At 41.4% G+C, this 20,956-nt stretch overlaps 1 protein-coding gene across 1 annotated transcript in view; it reads left to right on the plus strand.

Moving 5' to 3' along the window:
* Nucleotides 1–20,956, plus strand: part of LAMA1 (laminin subunit alpha 1) — a gene marked incomplete at both ends in the record, with an annotated part of 141,152 nt that overhangs the window by 75,208 nt on the left and 44,988 nt on the right. The window contains 14 exons of the mRNA XM_084252201.1: nt 2,280–2,386; nt 2,592–2,772; nt 3,361–3,497; nt 4,419–4,655; nt 5,556–5,699; nt 6,390–6,569; nt 7,930–8,115; nt 8,659–8,786; nt 10,031–10,151; nt 12,173–12,310; nt 16,392–16,513; nt 18,665–18,748; nt 19,069–19,262; nt 20,125–20,267. Of these exons, the coding sequence (XP_084108327.1) occupies nt 2,280–2,386; nt 2,592–2,772; nt 3,361–3,497; nt 4,419–4,655; nt 5,556–5,699; nt 6,390–6,569; nt 7,930–8,115; nt 8,659–8,786; nt 10,031–10,151; nt 12,173–12,310; nt 16,392–16,513; nt 18,665–18,748; nt 19,069–19,262; nt 20,125–20,267 (2,102 nt within the window). The remainder of the gene's footprint in view (nt 1–2,279; nt 2,387–2,591; nt 2,773–3,360; nt 3,498–4,418; nt 4,656–5,555; nt 5,700–6,389; nt 6,570–7,929; nt 8,116–8,658; nt 8,787–10,030; nt 10,152–12,172; nt 12,311–16,391; nt 16,514–18,664; nt 18,749–19,068; nt 19,263–20,124; nt 20,268–20,956) is intronic.

Here is a 20,956-nt window from a genome sequence, read left to right on the forward strand (position 1 = left end):
ACATTTCATTGAGAAAAATGCATTTTCACATTCCCCAGGTGAAAAAACTTATAGACTTGGAGCCTGAAACAAGCTCCAGGGTTTTTTTTCTTTTTCTTCACAGCTCTTAGAAAAAGAAGTGAAAGAGTAAATAAAAATGGCAATTAGAAATGATTTTTGATAACTTCCCGTGTGTTCTGTTTCTACTGTGCTATTACACCATGCAGACACAAGGGGGTGATAGCGATAAAGGAAAGAGCTTTTCCTATGTACCCAGCCAGAGAGTAAAGATGCCTTATAGCCTTGGGCCAATCAGCCTGATCTTAGCCACAAAGGCCACCTAGATTGCTTAGCAGAAGAGGATAATTGATAACTGGTATTTGTATAAGGCTACAAAATTTACTTCAACTCCCATGTTATTTCTTTACATCTTTGCTGCAAACCTTGATGATTCATCCCTTTGTTCTTTCATCACTTACTCTCTAGTATTTTCCCCCAGGCACTACACTAAACACTATGATAGGATTTGGAAAATGCTGGCCCAAGACTATTAAGGGGTCACACATTATGGGAAAAGAAACACAGAAGAAGTTCCCAGACTTTGGAGTCTGATGGGCACAGTCAGGTTTGGCTGTGACCAGCTGTGTGACTTTAGACAAATTTATTAACATCTTTGAATCACTATTTTCTCATTGCTAAGAGGGTCATAGTTATATGTATATATTAAAACATTTCTGAAAAAAGTAATGTGTTATCATGTAGTCAGGTTTTTATGAAGAACTAATGAGATGCTGGCTTTCTGTTCTTTAAATACCAAGTCTTTAAAACCCAGTGTATTTAGGTCATTTCACTTAGGATGCTAAACTTCCATCAGAATACTTGATTTACATTTAGATTGCATAAAATTCACAGTTGAAAAAGTGAATTCAAAGCCAGAAAGAAAAAGAAAAATACTGGATGGTCTCACTCATAGCAGGAATCTAGAAAACTTGAATAAGGCACCAGGAAAAAGACTAATTATAAGAAAGAAAATTTCAAAATCAACAAACAACTATGAACCAGAGACACTCTATTGGGGGTGGGGGGTGGGGAGGGGAGGGATTGGGGTCAAAATAAGGGGGTTGTAATTGTATGGGGAATATAAAAATAAAATTTAAATTAAAAAAAGAAAATTTAAAAAAAAAGAAAAAGTGAATTCACCTATCCAAGTTGTTCAAACACATTTCAGAATTTTCCATTCTTCATCAAAACTTTGTTTTACCTTTAATATTTGTGTCTTCATTGACAAAACTGCTTCAGTGTTTTGCCATGAGGATAAAAAAGACCATACAAAAAAAATACAAAAAAAAAAGAAGATACAAAATAGAAGGTGTCAGTGGAAGACCACTCAGCATTCAAAAAAGATAAACGTATGCCATTTGCAGCAACATGGATGGAGCTGGAAGGGATTATGCTTGATGAAATAAGTCAGAAGGAAAAAAAAATACCGGATGTTTTCACTTATAAGAGGAACATAGGGAAACCATGTAAGGGATCAGGAAAAAGAAAAAAAGAAAAAGCTAGCAGTCAGACTATAAATTGGAGCCATTCTTTGGTGGGGGGGGGGCGGAGGGAGAGGGATCAAAATGGGAGGGAAGAGCCTGAGTCTATAGTGATGGTTCATGGGGGTCTTGTGGTGGCAATTTTATGGGGATAACACTTGAGAGGAGATACCAAACATTGTGCAAAAATGAACAACGATGTAAAAACAAACAAATAAACAAATAAATAAACAAACACAACTTAAAAAAAAATAGAAGGTGTTGCTGATGCACAGAAGGTGGGGGAAGAGGGTCAGAACAGGGAGGCTTTGGGTCTGGGCCAAGCTGTCAGCCCAGGTTTCTATTTTCAGGTGCATTTTATTCCCCCGTTGCATCAGTCACACCCCAGAGTTTGCTTGGGAGACACGTAGGACAGTGGCCAGCATATAGGGCATACACAAGATGCTATGAGGCAGGAAGGAGGGCTATATCCATGCGCTAGCTAGCGCAGTCCAGGGCTACCCCCAGAGCAAGGGTCACTTGATCTAAGACTTGAAGAAGGTGTAGAAACCTAGGTAGTCTGACTGAAGATGTGTTGGTTCCTCTACTAACCCTATTACAGCTTACTCTTCAGAAATTTAAAGTTATTGCAAAATAATATTTTTAGCTTTGTGATTTGAAACATGAGTGTTTAAAGTTTTTCCTTTGGGGGACCAAGAGATCTTGTTATAATCATCCCTGGAAATGAACTCTCATTTTTCCGTCTTGTGTGTGTGTTAGCTTGTGAGTGCCATGGAGAGGGCGCCCTTTCCGGAGTGTGCCACCATGAGACTGGCCTCTGTGACTGCAAACCACATGTGACCGGACAGCAGTGTGACCAGTGCTTGGTAAGACACCTGTGGTCGTTGACACAAGTCAAGTTCTTATCAGTGATATCTGCGACTGACACCTTGAGCATGGTCCAAATGAAATGGACCTGAGCACTTCACGATTCTATGAAACAGACTATCTTTACTTCAGAAAACATTCTCTGTATATTGTTATTGACTGAAATGCATTTTGGCTTCTCCTCTCCGCCCCTCCGTTGAACAGCACGGCTATTATGGCTTGGCCACAGGGCATGGCTGCCTGCCCTGTAACTGCAGCGCGTTGGGCTCCATGTCAGACGACTGCACAGAGGAAGGCCGGTGTCACTGCATTCTGGGTGTAGCTGGGGACAGGTGCGACAGGTGTGCTCAGGGCTTCTACGCATTCCAGGATGGTGGCTGTACACGTAAGCACTGAATCCATTGCTCGATACTGTGTAGTAACCCCAGCCTTTCCTTTGAGCAGTCCTCTGTCTCTAATTCTGTTAAGTTCCCTTGCTTTTTTCTCCATACATCTCCGACATGTATGATTTCGTCCCTTTATTCAATTTTGTGGTCCCTATTCTGGGTCCCACTATGAGCTTTAGTTGTGCTCACACTCACTGTGTGCATTTAGGTCGATCACTTAACATCACTTAGCTTTAGATTCCTTATCTCTAAAATGGAGATGCTAATTATAATCTCCCCGCAGAGTTACTTTGAAGGCTGTACATAAAGTCGTTTAAATTGGTGCACAATAAGTGCTCAGTGAATAGAAACTTAACTGTTCTCCCCTGCTGTGGAGGTCTTCCCAATCTTTTCTCTATTTCTCCCTGTCTGTCCTGATTAAAGCCAGCCTCCCTGGGGATGTGGAGGGAGGGGTCTTAGGGATCACGAGGTCAATTTGAGAACTAGGAAAATGATTTGAATTGGCAATGAAGGGGAACTAACTTGTGGCATTGACTCTTACCCTTCCTCTGTCAACCTGACCCGAACACCATGTGTCCCCACTGCAGCCTGTGACTGCGCACACACTGGCAACACCTGTGACCCCGCCTCTGGGGAGTGCATCTGCCCGCCCCACACCCAGGGTGCAGCCTGTGGAGAATGTGAACCCGGATACTGGGGCCATGACCTGGAGCTCGGGTGCCAGGTGGGTGCTGTGCTCTTGCTCCTCTGAGACCTGCTTTGCCTTAGCAAGTTCCACTGTTCTTCCTTTGCTTGATTTTAACTAGTATTTATGGTATGTAGTTAAACTGGGTGTGGATGATGGGGCTCAAAGTAGAAGAAGCAGCACCCTTGAAATACATTATTCTGAGTTTTCTTTAAGAACCTTGTTGTGTAGTGGATGGATCAAATTTTATTTTAATCCCTTAAAGATATATTCTGCCCTGGATGCTATTTTCCAAGAGAAAGGCACAAATCTCTTATTGGTGGTTATGGCCAAACTTTAAGGGCTTAAGTTTTCTATATAACTTTCCTCAAACACAAACTTAGGCAAAATTTGTTTTAAAAACAAGAAAACTGGGCCTCCCCGGTGGCTCAGTGGGTTGAGCACAGCGCTGTGAAGCTGTCTGCAGCCTCTTCAGCACAGGTTCGATTCCCAGCCAGCCAGGGAGAGTCCCACATGGTGCAGCGGACCTCTCCTGTCTCACCTGCTGCTCCCCTCAGCAGTGTATTTCAGTCAGTCTGCCTGTTCTGTTCCCTGCTCTGTCTCTGGTGAATCCTCTCATCCTCCCGCACCTCTGGCCTGTACCCCAGCTCTTGTATAAATAAAATAAATCTTAAAAAAAAATTAAAATAAGAAAACTCCTTGACTTCTAAAATAATATTGCTGGACTGGTTGAACTATGAAGCCAATGGAAATCCAGGCCACAAAGATGCTCAGGTGGCAGCCGGTGGGTCCTCCTCCCGGTGGCACCTGACAAAATGGCTCCACACAGCATCAGCCACAGGGCAGGCGGCTCATCTGTTTACTTGCCCTATGTGGTGTGTATTCCTCTACCCCCAACATGCGTGCATCAGGAAGACATCAAAGCTGCCTTTTTGTTTATTTAGCTTAATTTTCTTTCAGGCCTGCAATTGCAGTCTTGTAGGCTCAGCCAGTGACCAGTGTGACATGTTCACTGGCCTCTGCCAGTGTCAGCCCACCTTCGGGGGACGGTGCTGTGATCGGTGCGCCCTGGGTCACCGCGACTTCCCAGACTGTGTGGCTTGTGACTGCGACCTGAGGGGCACGGTGGCTGACACCTGTGACCAGGAGCGGGGCCTCTGTGGCTGTGCAGAGGAAACAGGCTCCTGCTCTTGCAAGGTACTGCCCCCCCACCCATGCTGCACTTTCTTCCTCTGCTGACTCATGACTGTCTTCATCCAAATAAGCAGCTAAGTTAATGCATCACTTTATCTTTGAGGTTTGAGTTTAATTCCTTATATGCTTTTCTGGAACAATGGATGATTCTTCAAATGGCATTTTTACTGTTTATCACAAGTGTCAAATGATGGCACTGATTTGAAAAATGCACTGAGTTTTCTAACATGTGATCCTGTTGACTGAATAGATAGTCTATCTTGAATATACAGGTAACATAGATAACATGGGGCTTTAAGATTTATGATTTTATAACTGGCAAGAAATTACTCTCTTGGATGTGCTGGCCAGACTGAAGGAAATAATGTGTGTGTGTTTTCCCAGGAGGTTAGATTTCCACATTGTGTTTAATTTTCTGTATTTTCATCCCTTTTCTTGTTGTACTTTGTTCTGACGAGGTCGCTAGCTGCCTTCTCTGGATCTTTCCCGGGGCCTGGTGAGATGGAAGCCAGAGGGGAGTAAATTGATTAGTGACTGGGAAGAGAAAGGAAAGCTCATGTGGATACTACAACCCAAGAGTTACAGAACATCAGCAGATATATTTTTAAACTCGCCAGATCTGTGATAGCTATTACAGATGGGCAGAGAGAAGGACCGCCTGATAATTATCTGGTCCCTAGCTCTCCACCCTGAACATCAGTCATCTGGGGCCATCCCAGAAGATTCTCCTCCAGGAATCTGTATTTTCCAAGAAGTTCAGAGATGATTCAGGAACTTGCCTGAATAAATATGGAGTTCAGGGATATGTGTTAATCCATAATTATTTTTGTGTTTTATTTTGTTTCTGATTGTTCAGATTGTTTCCCTTACTTTCAGGTAAAGAGTCTTATTTCTCCCCACTAGGAAAATGTCATTGGCCTGCAGTGCAGTGAGTGCCGACCAGGTACCTACGGGCTGCAGGCTGACAACCCTCGGGGGTGCACCCCTTGCTTCTGCTTTGGACTCTCGCAGCTCTGCTCGGAGGTGGAGGGTTACATGAGGACCCCGGTGAGTTATCTCCTTGGGAGTCAGGTGGGGGGTGGGGGAAAGGCAGTCAAGTACTAAGGTTAAATTTTGTTCTTAAGACTTCAGAACTTCTCGTCAGTTGTGAAGTTCCAGCTTGCTGTCAGAGGAAGTAGACATTCGGTGTTCCTCTTTAGCTAATCTATCAAAAACAAAAATAAAGGAGAAAATCTACCGAAAGAGAAAATAAAGATAACTGGATACTGCTCCAATATAGCATGATTGGCCTTAAATGCAATAGTTTAAAACATTCTGGGCCTCCCTGGTGGCGCAGAAGCTTGAGCACTGCACTGTGAAGCTGTGTGCAGCCTCTGCAGCACCGGTTCGATCCCGGCCGGCTGGCAACAATCCCACATGGCGAGCAGACCTTTCCCGCTGCTCCCCTCAGCAGTTTGTTTTGGCAGTCTGCCTGTTCTATTCCCCGCTCTGTCTCTGGTGAATCCTCTCACCCTCCCGCGCATCTGGCCTGTACCTCAGTACTTGTTTTAAGAAAATAAATCTTTTTTAAAAAAATAAAACATTCAGTTAATATTAACCCAGATGTTGAAAGAAAAAGTGTTTCTTATTCCAGTTTTAATAATGAAGCTATCCATTTGTAAAACTTGGTAGAATCTGCAAAGGTGACATATTAGTTCATGCTCTAAATTAGTGATTTTTCTTCCCTTTTATGTCTAGGTAATGCTGGACTCAGATCAACCTCTTCTGCGTGTGGTTTCTCAGAGTAACCTTAGGGGCACAGCTGAGGGGGTGTATCTCCAGGCTCCAGATGTCCTCCTGGACGCTGTGACTGTCAGGCAGCACGTCCATGAAGAGCCATTTTACTGGCGGCTGCCCGGCCAGTTCCAGGGGGACCAGGTGAGGCCATGCACAGCCTAGAGCCAGTCCAGTTTCTGAGGGACATGGGTATCTTCTGAAATCACTATTTCAAATAATCTTTGAAATAATCATTTCAAATGCAATTTGAAAGCACAATAACAGTGCTCGACTATACATGATAATCTTTAAGTCAACCTGTGTTGACCTTAACTGGAGGGCATTTTAATTTCCTCTTCTAAAATAGAGAAGTTTGACACTTATAAAAATTCCCCCAAATGTATGGCTCCTTAAACTTTTTAATTAAAATTAAAAGCAGTTTAAGATTCAAATCATATCATTTTTTGTTCTTAAAGCAATCATTCAACAAACATTTATTGTTTTTATTAATGGAGTCACAAAAGAAGCCTGGGCACTATGGTCTGGGAGGTCCTTCCCAAGAAATCATCAGTAAATTTTGATAGGAAAATATGATCCTACCATAAAAGAGTTTTGAAAGCATTGCTTGCATTTTTGTCTCCATAAACATCAGAATCTGTGTGTGAATACACCCTGATCATTAAAATTTGCAAATATCCATCCAGTGCTCACAAATACATGATCATTTTTAATTCAAAAGAGCTTGCAAATGATTAGAATCACTACCTCATTGATTTATTACTTTGAAGCTCACCTTTGTTGGTATCATTAAATGAAAACATTGGGATTAATGGATATGTCTGTGGCTTTGATGGCGGAGGTGGCTTTTCAGCTACGTACTTATTCATTCCAAGCTCACTGAATTGTATACATTAACTATTCACAGCTTTGTACAGCCAATCATACACCAATAAAGCATTTTTTTTAAATATTTAAAAATCTAAAAAAAAACCAAAACTATAGTTTGGATCAACTTAAGAATTCATAACTGGGCCTCCCCAGTGGCGCAGCGGTTGAGTGCTGGGTTGCGAAGCTGCCCGCGGCCTCTGCGGCGCCGGTTCGATCCCCGGCTGCTCCCCGGCCACCGGAGGAGGGTCCCACATGGCGCGCAGACCTCTCCTGCCGCCCGCTGCTCCCCTCAGCAGTGTACTTCGGTCCTTCTGCCTGCTCTGCCTCCCGCTCTGGTGAATTCTCTCACCCTCCCGCGCTTCTGACTGTACCCAGTGCATGTATAAACAAACAAACAAATAAATAAATAAAAAAAAAAAAACATGCCTCTATAAAAAAAAAAATTAAAAAAAAAAATTAAAAAAATAAAAAGAATTCATAACTAAGAATTAGAAGGAAGCAAATTGTTGCAGACAATATATTACACTCGTGTTATATTTTTAAAGTAGATTTCTTTCATCGACTGAAGGTTTGTAATAAAATACTTTTGAACAGTGCTGTATCAAAGAAGTAACCACAGTTTACTCTTCTAAAGCTCATGGCCTACGGTGGCACACTAAGGTATAGCGTGGCTTTTTACTCATCCAACGGCATCGGCACCTTCAACCTTGAACCACAAGTGCTCATCAAAGGCGGCCAGACCAGAAAGCAAGTGATTTATGTGGACATGCCCCCTCCAGAGAACGGAGTGTGGCAAGAGCAAGAAGTCGGAATGAAAGAGGTGAAGATGTGCTCTCATCAGAGTCCCTTAAATGCATGCATTTTGCTACTGGTGTAGTGAGATTTTAAGGCTGTTAGTAAAAGAGTGAACCAGAAACTCTCAGATCAAAATTCCAATGAGTCTATCAAGATTTTAAAAAATAGTTCAGATTTCACATTCTTAAAACATGGTTGTTAATCTTATGTAAATTTAGTGGAATTTGCATCTTAAATCCTTTATTTGAGGTATAATAATCTGAAGTCTTTGAGCTTGCTTGACCTTGGAATTGTGTGTCCATTCCTCCCACACATGTGTATGGGCAGATCCCATGTGGCTGGCACTGCCATGGGTGATGAGTGTGTTGACGGATGAGAACAGCACCTCTCCTGCTCCTGGGAGGTCACAGGAGATTAAATGCAGTGTCATTCAAACTTAGCATCAGGTGCAACACTGAACTCGCTCTTGGGGAAATTTACAAAAAGAAACAAATAATTTAATCAATCTAAATCAATTACCTCTGAAAACTGTACTCTCTGTTTAATTGAATGTGTTTCTTATCCACAGAGTTTTTGGAAATATTTTAACTCTGTTTCTGAAGAACCTGTCACACGCTCGGATTTTATGTCTGTTCTTAGCAACATTGAGTACATTCTCATCAAAGCATCATATGGCCAAGGATTACAACAAAGCAGGTAGTTGGAACTTTCTAGAATTTTAAAAATATTTTTCTTACTTGAAACTGAACTGAAGAGATTTGATTCACGTCACCCCCCATTATCTCCTGTCTATTAATATATGTAATTCTGTTCCTTACAAAAATGTTGTTAAATATTAATATTATGAAATGTGTGAAAAATTGCATATTATCCATCTTCCATATGTGGACATAAAATATAATGGTAATATCTTAGTTAAAGGTAAGATTTAAAAAAAACAAATAAATTCTGCTATTTTCTTTTTTTTTAAGATTTATTTATTTTTGCATACAAGAGCTGGGGTACAGGCCAGAGATGCGGGGGTGGGGGGGTCTTGAAAGGATTCACCAGAGACAGAGTGGGGAACAGAATAAGCAGATGGACTGAAATACACTGCTGAGGGGAGGAGCAAGTGAGTCAGGAGAGGTCTGCTGTGCCTTGTGGGTCATTCCCTGGCAGGCCAGGGATTGAACTCATGTTGCAGAGGCTGCGGATTGCTTCATAGTGTGGTGCTTAACATCTTGCACCACCAGGGAAGCCCCAATTCTGCCATTTTCTGCCCTTAAACTGAAGTGCTAATTTATTTGTAGTTACGTATCAGGAAAGCTGTCAGGACTTTTCATATTAAAATATATATATATATATATATATATATATATATAGTGGTCCTTCCCTGGTGGCGCAGGCGGTTGAGCTCAGCACTGTGAAGCTATCCACAGCCTCTGCAGCGCTGGTTCGATCCTGGCCAGCCGGCTAGGGTCCCACATGGAACAGCAGACCTCTCTTGTAGCGCCTGCTGCTCCCCTCAGCAGTGTATTTCAGTCAGTCTGCCTGTTCTGTTCCCCACTCTGTCTCTGGTCAATCCTATCACCCTCCCACAAATCTGGCCTATACCCCGGTTCTTGCATAAATAAATAAATAAAAATCTTAAAAAAAAAAAAAAAACTTAAAAAAAAAATAGGAAGTTTTGACCAAGCTAGTGCTTCCAGAAGTCTTTCAGATACACTTTCTGTGGCATTAATTTTAAGTTCTAAAGTTGATCGAGGACCTTGGCCATGTAAGGACAGCGCTCAGGTGCATTTTCTTTATTGTCATGAGTAGGAACAACAACTCCCAAACTGGCAGGAAGCTTTGGTTTGATGTAGGTGCAAATATCATTATGTAATGTGCTATGTTTCTAGAAAGTGTCTTTCTAAATATTAGTGTTTCCTCTCACACTTTTTAACACAACACTTTCACAGAATCTCCAATGTCTCGATGGAGGTTGGCAGAAAGGCAGAGACACTGCGTCCCGGGAGCAAAGCAGCGTCCCTCATAGAGAAGTGTCTCTGTCCTGCTGGCACTGCTGGACTCTCCTGTCAGGTAGGGGTCAGGGGTCAAAGTTCACTTCCTGTTCTGTTCTTGAGTTGAAATATGCTTGTTACTGCAACTCCAAGTGATAAACATAACTTATGTTATGATTGTGTGCATTGTGTGCATTGATTGTATCATTCATCCCTTTAAAAACTTTTAATTGGTAAAACATGCAAAAACATAAACTTAACCATCCTGACCATTTTTAAGTGTAGCATTCAATCATGTTAAGAACATTCCCATTATTATACAATCTCTAGCTTCTTCATCTTGCAAATGTAAAATCGTGTACTCATTATACACTCACTTCCCATCCTCCCCTGTGACCCCTCCACTTCCCCTACCTAGTTCTCAGCAACCACCATTCTGATTTCTGTCTATGAATTTGAACACTTCAGGTAAGTCATAAATGGAATCATGTCGTATTTGTCTCTGATGCCCGGCTTATTTCACTAGCATGATGTCTTCTTCAACGTTCATCCATATTATGGCATATCATGAAATTTCTTGCTTTTTAAGGTTGAATAATTTTCCACTGTATGTATATGCCACATTTTATTTATCTGTTCATCTGTTAGTGGACATCTGGGTTGTTTTCACTTTTGTCTATGTGAATAGTTGTACTTTGAACATGTTGTACAGAATCTCTCCAGGACTTTGCTTTCAGTTCTTGGGGGTTTATACCCAAATATAGGATTGCTGGATCATGTGGCAATTCTGTTTTTAACTTTTGGAGGGGCTGCCCTGCCCTCTGTGCAGTGTTATACACTCTACCTTCCTATCAACAGTATACAAGAGTTCCAGTTTCTCTGTATTCTTATCAGAATTGTTATTTTCTGGGCTTTTTTGTTCTGTTTTTAGTTTGTTTGTTTAAGTTTTTCTTTTCTTTTTTTTAAAAATATATATTATAGGGCTTGGTAACTTCTTTTTAAAGATTTATTTATTTTGTTTATACATGCACTGGGTACAGTCAGAAGCGCGGGAGGGTGAGAGAATTCATCAGAGCCAGAGCAGGGAGCAGAGCAGGCAGAAGGACCGAAGTACACTGCTGAGGGGAGCAGCGGGCGGCAGGAGAGTCTGCGCACCATGTGGGACCCTTGCCCGGTGGCCGGGGAGCAGCTGGGAATCTAACCATCGCTGCAGAGGCTGCGGGCTGCTTCGCAAACCAGTGCTCAACTGCTGCGCCACCGGGGAGGCCCTGTTTAAGTTTTTCTATGTTGTGGATCTGTAAGAAAAAATAGTGTGTTTGTAATTTCATAAATGCTGGAGACCATCACCGTCAGGGAAAGCTACAAAAAAATTAATGAGACACAACTCCCTTGACTTTCTTTCCTTTTTTTTTAAAGTTATATTTATCTTCTTATATCACTGTTAACTTTTGTGCAATATTTGATTTCTCCCCTCAGGTGCAGTCTCTGTAGTTCTCCCACCACCATAGCACTAGTGATCCATCACCACAGTCCCTGGTGCTCTTTTTTTTTTTTTTAAGATTTATTTATTTATGCATACAAGAGCTGGGGTGCAAGCCAGAGATGCAAGGGGCAAGAGGATTCACCAGAGCCAGAGTGGAGAACAGAATAGGCAGATTGACTGAAAGATACTGCTGAGGGGAGAGGAGGGCGAGGCAGGAGAGGTCGGCCGCGCCATGTGGGTTGCTCCCTGGCCGGCCAGGTATCGAACTCATGCTACAGTGGCTGTGGACAGCATCATAGGTTGCATCTTAACCCCTTGCTCCACCAGGGAGTCTCCTCCCTTGTGCTTTTCCCTCCCCTGTTTTGACCCCTCTTCCTCCCCTGCTGTATGCCTCAGGTGTATAGTCAGCTTGTTTTTGATAGTAGCCATCCTCATGGGTATGGGTGGTATCTTAAAGGTCTTTGGTTAACATTTCCCCAGTGATCTGTAATGTTGAGCATCTTTTCATGAGTTTGTGAACCATTTGTGTATTTTCTTTGGAGAAATATTGATTCAAGTCCCTTGTCCAGTTTTTAATCAGGTTGTTTTTTCCTTTCATTCCATTTGCATTGCTTCAGGACTGTGCACCTGGTTACCACAGAGGGAAGCTTCCAGAAAATGGTGGCAAAGGACCCCACCATCTGCTCGCTCCTTGTGTGCCCTGCAATTGCAACAACCACAGTGACACCTGTGACCCTGAAACTGGGACTTGTCTGGTATGTTTGTTGGTATGAAGTTTAGGATTAGCGTAGTCACTGAGTGTAAGTTTCCAGAGCAAAGTCACACTGGTTCCTTGGTTTAGAAAGAGACTACATTTATCCAAATGTAAGATATTCATCAGTTTCCTTCAGAAAGTCTTATCTCAGTAGACTGATATGTTGGTACAAATTCTTACATAAATTTACTCTCTTGAATTTCTTTGTGGACATCAATTTGAGAATGAGTTCGCTGTGCCTCATTTTTACTTCCATGGGGTACTGGTGGTTGAGTCCAAGTAGACAAGAACTTTTTGCTATAGAATTTGCAAAATCATCTGGAGGTATTTAAATAAGTTATCATCAATATTGAAAATACATTTTTCTGTGTCAAGCATTGCTCTCTTCTTGTTTAAAAAAATGTATGTTCTCCTGGATATCTTAGTAAACATTTACTGCTGAGCCACCTCCCCCTAGCCCAAGGTTGGTGTTGAGGACAGGAGACAACTGACAGAAAAGGACTGAGTGACCCATACAGAAGTCTGGTGGCCTTGAATGAAAACTGTCCATGATCATGCCTTCTTACTCACATAGAATAATCTGATATCTTTCCCTAGTCTTTTTTTTTTAAGATTTATTTATTTATGCATACAAGAGCTGGGGTATAGGCGAGAGGTGTGGGGCCTGAGAGGATTCACCAGAGAGAGAGAGAGTGGGGAACAGAACAGGCAGATCTACTGAAATACACTGCTGAGGGGAGCAGGAGGCAAGACAGGAGATGTCTGCTGCACCATGTAGGTTGTTCACTGGCAGGGAGGGATCGAACTCAAACTTGTGCTGCAGTGGCTGTGGATACATCATAGATTGAGTCTTAACCCATTGCGCCACCAGGGAGGCCCTCTTTCCATAGTCTTAAAATCTCATTCTCTATATTAGCGGGTATGGAAACATGGTTACTTGTATAAATTGAGCCATGACTAACTTGCTGCAGGTTAGATAATTCATTAAAGGGAACTGAGCTGCTCACTGAGAAAGATACCCCAGAAGACTTAGGGAGCTAGGGTATGGCCTAATCACTGGGAACCAGCTGAAGAATTAGAACAGTGGGCTCCTCACTGGCCTCTAGCTACCATAAATGTGTCATCTTCTTTTCTATTCAGAAGTGTCTTTCCATTGTGGAATTTAAAGGTAATTTCCACTGGGAGAGCTACTAAATTAAAGCAGTGCATAGGTGAATATAGAAACTGAAGCATTGCGTGGTTTCCCTCAATTAAAAAGATATGTGTTAACCTTTGCTGACTCCATTATATATGTGGAATTAAAGAATTATTCCAGTCCTACAAGGTAAAATGAGCTTAATGAAGATACAAATAGCTGCAACACTATTAAAAAATTTTTATTCTCTCTAATCAACTCATGCTGCAGGCAAAAGTAAAGTCCTAATGGAGAAAATGAGAAAATCTCATTTAAGGATTTAAAGAGAATTGATATCAGGCAACTTTAAGGGAGATGTAATTAGCAGGGAAGTTCCCTTGGCCAATCATGAGGACAGAGGTCACATGGAGAGTTAAGGCTGTCGATCACTTCTTTCATGCTGCATCCCTATTCCCCTGACACAGCTAACTCTTTTAACAAGATCAGGTACTCTTAGGACATTAAGTTATTACCTGCCTTTCCTGGCCCAAATCCACCAGAGGGTATTTCTAAGATTAGTTGCTGACCTGTTGATTTGTACCTGGAAAATAACACAACCTGCTTAACTCAATCCATGAAAGATTGTGGAAAAGAGTCTCCCTGGGATAAAAAGTGATGGATACCTTTCAGACAGGCCCCTGCTCCCAGGAGATGGCCCACCATATGTTACCTAGAAGTCGTGGAAGATATCCTCTGGGTTTGTTAATTAGCTATAGCATTACACAACATGGCTGTATGCAGTGCCAGAAGACTAGACAAAGATTCTGAATCTAGATTGTTGTGCAATTTCATGATGTCAAACAAAACACATTCTGCTTCAGGTTCTTTCCCCTTTTTAAAAGCTGTGTTCAGTGTTTATCCCTAGTGACTTCAGAGTCACTGCTAATTGACGATTTCTGTAACTGAAACCATCTTTAAACAGAAAGCAGTGTCTGGGACCAGAATTTGGAATTTTAGGTTTGCAAGAGACCTTCAGTTTTGTCAGAGTCCCTTCTGACCCTAAGGCTGATGACAACATATGCTCCAGGTGGTTACTAATGTACATTTACTCACCTCTAGAAATCAGGAGCTCACTCCCATTGCAGCTCGGCTCCTGTTTCAACATCCCTGGTTATTCCTGGAACTGGTGTTCCTGGCCCATTCATCTTCTGGGATAGTATTAATCTTTGGAGCCACTGAGACAAACCATTAGTTCAAATTTGTTCATTAAAGCAGCCCTTTCTTAACAAATAATTTACAAAACTATTTGATAAAAATGCTTCTTTCACATATCCAAAAGTCTTGAATCCTCACCCTCCTGGTCAAATATGTAATTCATGGTGATCATGGCGGGTGGCTATGTTGCCTTCACCAGCCTGAGGTGTGACTGTCACCACCTGCCTTACAGTATCATGCCCAGAGCCCGATGCCTTTACTCAAGGTATGGAGGGAGGGCATCCTTCCCTTACTCTAAGGACTATGTTTCCATGAATTCAGAATTTACACAATGTTTTTATTGAATGAATGCAGTTTGCCAGCCCTGCTAGAGCTGCTTCTATCAAATTAACTAGATGCTAAGACACTTGCATTCTTTCCGTCTTCAAGTTGAGCATCTGAGTCCTTGTTCTTTGAACTTTGGACCTTATCTTTTCTCTTCAGCCTTAGCTCCCTTTTGGGGTTTAGTGCAATATCCCCCTCCACTGACAGATGTCTTCAGCACTCCCTGTGGAAACATGATCTATAGGGGGACATCAAGACCTTTTTGAATCTGATTTGTCATCTAATAGGTTGAATGTTCCTCCCTCTTCATGTCACTGGGATTTAGGTACTATCATATAGTGGTTGATTGGAAATGTGACCTGGAAGCTATTTTGGAGACTGAGGACTAGGGAAATGCTGTGGCCTTGCTCCCTTCCTGCCCCTTTCATGGAGCTATGACTTAATCCTTTGAAATTCACTTAAAAATTCTTAATATACTGAACAATTGTAAGGTGTCCTCTGTGCACTTCTGGCATCAACTCATCCCAGTGTTGTCATCAACAGGTCTTTGTTAAATTTCTGCCACATTTTGGGGGAGTTTATCTTGCATTTTCCAGGTTCTTGAAGACCAAAGACCTCACAATCTGTTGTATTTTAGGGGAGTCTTCAATAGCTGGAGTTGGTGTTAGCAACTAAAAACAAGAAAATTAGTTTCATCTGATATTTATTTCCTATCAGCTGTATGATTTATTATCAAAATAAGGACTTAGCATATTTCCTTTTTAAGAGAAAGGTTGCAAGTTGTACTTCTAAAGAGAATTCTGTTGGAGGGCCACATAGAGCTCAGTAAGATCTATTTTTATCAGTTGAAATAGAAATACAATTTTAAATTGAAAAACACTGGCGTTTCTTCAAATTAAAAGGAAATCAGAAAATAGCTTTTGAGGCATATAAAATGGTTTTTCTACATCCTCTCTCTCTGACAAAGACACAAATCTGAGTCAGTTTTCAGATTTTCTCAGTGTCCCCCAGTGGTTACTCACCTTTCTACCCTGCGTCCAGCACCAACACCCATGCCCAGGCAGGATGAAGAGAGATGAACTGAGCAAAACAGATTTTCCATTGGAATTGCACATCCAGGATGCCTTGCATTTTCAGTTTAATACATTTTTAATAGCAGGATTGTAGGTCCAAGTGATGATATAAAATCAACTGGAAGGCTGTATTAGCTATTTCTAAGCTGTCCTGAATGAATGCAGTCTTATAATGAATGAGAGCCACAGAGTTGGATTTTAGAAATCAGAATGAAAATGGCCCCCCACTTCCTCAAGAATTTAAAAAAAAAAATCACTAACTGATACAAAGCATGTGGCACTTAGCTACTACCAGGTCAGGATGGTTCCTAACAATTTCCCATTATTTCCCTCCTTTATGAACCATGGGACCCCAGAACTGCAGCGAAAACACCACTGGCGACCACTGTGACATGTGTGCTCCAGGCTACTATGGGAAGGTGGCTGGATCGGCCGCTGACTGCTCTCCCTGCACCTGCCCTCGCCATGCTCCAGCCAGGTGAGCCTGCACCCATGTGTGCCACACCTGTGTCTCTCCCGCTGGTCACTCCCATCTTCACCTGTTCTGCAGAGTCTCTGTGTGTTTTAATGAATATTCGCCATGCATTGAAAAGGCAAATTTTAAGAAAAAATGTTTGATTCTCACAAGCATTTGATGAGAATCTTTTCAAAAGCAAAGTGTCTGTGTTGATATTGGGTGTTGAATCAAAACCCATTAAGGAAAGGACTTTCAGGTCTTGTTTTTGAAGATTAATTTTAGTTTCTGACCTACATATCCAGTTTGCCTGGAGATGAAATGTTGTTAATTTTATAGATAATGATACAAAGAAGCCAGTTCATGTTTAAAGAAAGGGAATGGGATAGAATTTATAAGTGCTGATGAAGGATGAAGTGCAGAAATACTACATAGTGATAAAACTGGGCCAGCTTCTACCTTTTACTCATGATGCTTGGTTAGAATTGTCTGAATGCTAAAAAGAGTCAGAAATTTTAAGTAGGAATTAGCATATCCATGGGTTTTCTTTATTTAAATGAAATTATGGTTCATAAATAGCCTTTTATTATTGCTAAGAGTATCTGACAAGGTGTTGAACTTGCATAGATAAAATGCCAACTTTTGATACAATGTAAAATGAAGTTTTCTTTTTAATATTTGTTTAAATATTTTTTTCTTTCTCCAAGTAAGTGATCCTTGAGAGTAAGTGCCAAATAAGAGGTACTAAATACATCAACTTGCCAAGTAAACTATCAAGCATCTTAAAATTTATTGTTGCTATTACTTAATGTATCAATATATTAACCTATATATAAGATATGTATAGGTTCATCAATTCCAATCCTGTAATCATTATTATGGCAGTATGTATATCATGATTGATACATTTTAGCACTGCTTGTACTCCCAAGAAATTGGGAGTGGGGGTATTAAATGTCTACATACAGGAAATTGACCATATGCATTGTGGTACATATCTAGAGTGAAATATTGTACAAGCACTGAGAAAAAAATAAGGCTATATTATGTGCAGACTTGGAGAAATGGTCTATTGACCGATAGGTTGCCATTTTGAAGAAATTGCTAATATCCATCTGTACAACCATATTCATAGTTCATGAATCTATTACTGGAGAAATGTTTTTTAGGATATTACCCCTTTCTACCTTGCCCATTTCTATACTGATTGAATATTTTACTTATTTAATCAAAACAGGTTCTAAATGCCCCCAAGGCCCATGTAGGAAGGATGTTCTGTGTGTTGTGCATCTAAGGAATCCTAAAAGATGTGCTGGCCTTGCTACATATTTTGCATTTCTACTGATGACTTTTTCTTTAGTATTTAAGGAAGAAAAAAAGTCAGAGTGAAGTGGTACTAATAAAGAACTCTGCACTTATGCTAGAAAGTTCTCTTGCCAGCCCTAAACCAGATTACTCTCCTGGGTTTTTTCAATAGTTTGCATGTACCCAGCTGAGCCTCTAGATGGTGTATTGGTAATTTAAAATGTGGAGGCAGAGGCTATTGTAAAGAAAGAAACAAGTCAAAAGCTGAATCCATAAATGAGGGAACAAACATCCGAGTGGATTATTAAACCCCCAGTGGCTCTAATATTTTGCTTCTAAGAGTCCACCACATGACACTTTACATTAGGCTCATTTATTTTCAAATTTCACCCTCACTCTTTGCTTTTCTCTCCCCTACTTTTCCACCTTCCTTTTCATTAGTCAATTATATTTGCCAGCTTCTGCCTAGCTCTCTTCTCCCTGCTGTTTCTCATTCTTGCACAGTCATGTTCAGTTCTCCCTAATCACAGTGTTGCCTAATAAGTCGGAGAATTCCTTACTCAACTTTCAGAATAAGAACCTTTCACTTGGGAGGCTTTTTGTTTGGTGACTAGTGAGTTACAGTTTGTAATATGGGACTTGCACACCCATGGTTATTTTTTATGAGTGACTTTTGGATGCACACCCATCTTGATTACATCTTTGCCTTCTTTTTGCCCGATAGATTTTAACCCCTAAAAAGCTTATCCAATTACCCAGTGTAATCACTTAACTTTTAGAACAGCATCATGTACAATCAGAATAATGATTGTCAATAGAAAGATCTGAAGTTGAAGATCTGAAAATTTCAAAATGATTCTTTTCTTCCAGTTTCAGTCCCACCTGTGTCTTGGAGGGTGATGACCTGCGCTGCGATGCTTGCTTTCTGGGCTACGAAGGACGGTATTGTGAAAGGTGTGTAGTGAAGCTTGCACAGGGCACTTGCTGCTCCTTTATAAGAATTAGACATATTACCAAAGTGATTGAATGTTGTTATCAGTTTGGATGTGCATGATTGATTTGGGAGCTTATTACCATTCCAAATAAAATCTCCTATGCATTAAGATAGGCAAATTAAATTTCTGTGACCACTTCATCCTCCTTTATGGAAATAAAGTGTCAAGGGAGGTAAATGTGGCTGGATTCTTTACATTTCCTTTGGCAGAAGTGACGACAGCCTTGGGCAGTGCTGGTGTCGACGCTGCTGTCTAACCTGTGTGTCTTTCTCCATGTAGGTGCTCCACAGGCTATCACGGGGACCCTCAAGCACCAGGTGGCACTTGCCAGAGGTGCAACTGCAGCCCAAGAGGCTCTCTTCACAGTGACTGTGACCGAGGCACTGGGCAGTGTGTCTGCAGGCCGGGGTCCACCGGACTCCGGTGTGAGGATTGTGAGCCAAGGCACATTCTGATGGACAGCTATTGCGTTTGTGGGTACCCCTCCTCTAAATGTCCAAAGCTAGTTTTCCTTTCATATGTTTTCCTGTCATGTCAGAAGGATTGAGAAAGTCCTATTTTAACTCTGCATAGACTGCCATTGCATCTGCTGAACTAAAGTTTTCTCAGTGTGTTTCACACAGAGGCAGAAGGTTCTAGAATAGCAGCATTTATCTCTCTGACAGCTTGAGCTGCACATTAATTCCAACTTCAGAGTTTAGCTGTGCAACTATTTCCTGCAGTGGAGCCAAGAGTCCCAAGAGGGAATGCTTTGGGGGGCTGTCGTACGTGTTACCCAGATTTCAATGACAGCTTCAGTTCTTGGCTTTTGTGGATTTTCCTCCCTACTTCAGATTTATTTTAATAGCATGCGTGTGAGAAAGTCATCTTTGGATATCGTGGCTTGTGAGAGATTTTTGCTTTTGTCTTTGTGGTTGTTATAAGCAAAAACACATCTGTCATTTCCCTTCATGTCTTTCATTTGTACTTGCTGAAGATACGTCCACAAACTGAGAAATGACAAGCCAGGCTCTGAAAGAAACTGCATTAAAGCTGAGCAAATGCAAAGTGAAGTTCGGAGCCGAGTAACTGCATGTGCACCAGCCCCAAGCTCTGCTGTGGGATCTGTTGTTCGTTTCTGTGTGATCCAGCATGACTCAGCGTGGCCTAAGTCTCACCTGGGTTTCAGTGTCGCCTTCTGAGAATAGGGGCTTCATCTTGATGTACATTGATGTGAGACCAAAAAGTGTGTGCTTCATGGGAGTCCAATATTGTTAGTACATAAAAAAGGCTCCTGCAGACCTGTGGGGAAGTGTGCAGATGGTTCCACGTTAACATCAGCTCTTTTTCTTCTAGCTTGTGATGATGACTGTGTAGGTGCGCTGCTGAATGACTTGGAGCGTATTGGTGAGACCATTATTTCTGTGAACCTCACTGGTGTTATCCCTGCCCCATATGGAATGTTGTCAGAACTGGAAAATTCAACTAAATATCTCCAGGTAGGTGCTATGACTACAGAGATGGATGGATATGTGCACCGGGAGGCAAGAGTCAGACGGGACAGTAGGAGTCATTCTGTCTGTCCTCCTGCTACTAAAAGAGTCTCATTCCCAGTGGCCGCCCTTAGTAGGTGGCCAGCCTTCTCTTGAACATGATAGGGACTTCATCCTTCACAAGCTAGTGTGTTTCACTGTAGGACAACTCTGACTGCTGTGGCTGGCTCCATAGGCAACTCCTCTCTGGTTCTACCCCCACAGCCCTTCATTTGCCTTTTGTGGGTTTTTTTGATTATTTTTGTTAACTTACCATCCAGTATACATTTTTGTGATAGCTGATCCATGCAGTGCACTTGATTACATTTTCTTTCTTTTATAGATTTTTAAAACTATATTTTATTTATATATATTTTTACCTCATTTGACTTTTGGAACAAGACAAAGTTTATTCACTCACCTTTATGACAAATCTTTGGATAGTTGAAATAACTGTCCTAATACAAATACAGAAAATAAGTTGGACATTATCTTTCTTTAATGTTGAGATGACCTATTTTCTGTGAATGTGTTATGCTTAACTGAAGTTGCAGGGCACAAATGTTCCTCCTCCTTGGAAGCCTAGATAAAAACATCTTATGTTTAGTAAACAGGATCAGGGTCCAAAAAAAGAATGAGAAATTAAGAAATTGACA

This window comes from Talpa europaea (assembly GCF_964194135.1).
Source record: "Talpa europaea genome assembly, chromosome: 13".
In the NCBI taxonomy this organism is placed as follows: Eukaryota; Metazoa; Chordata; class Mammalia; order Eulipotyphla; family Talpidae; genus Talpa; species Talpa europaea.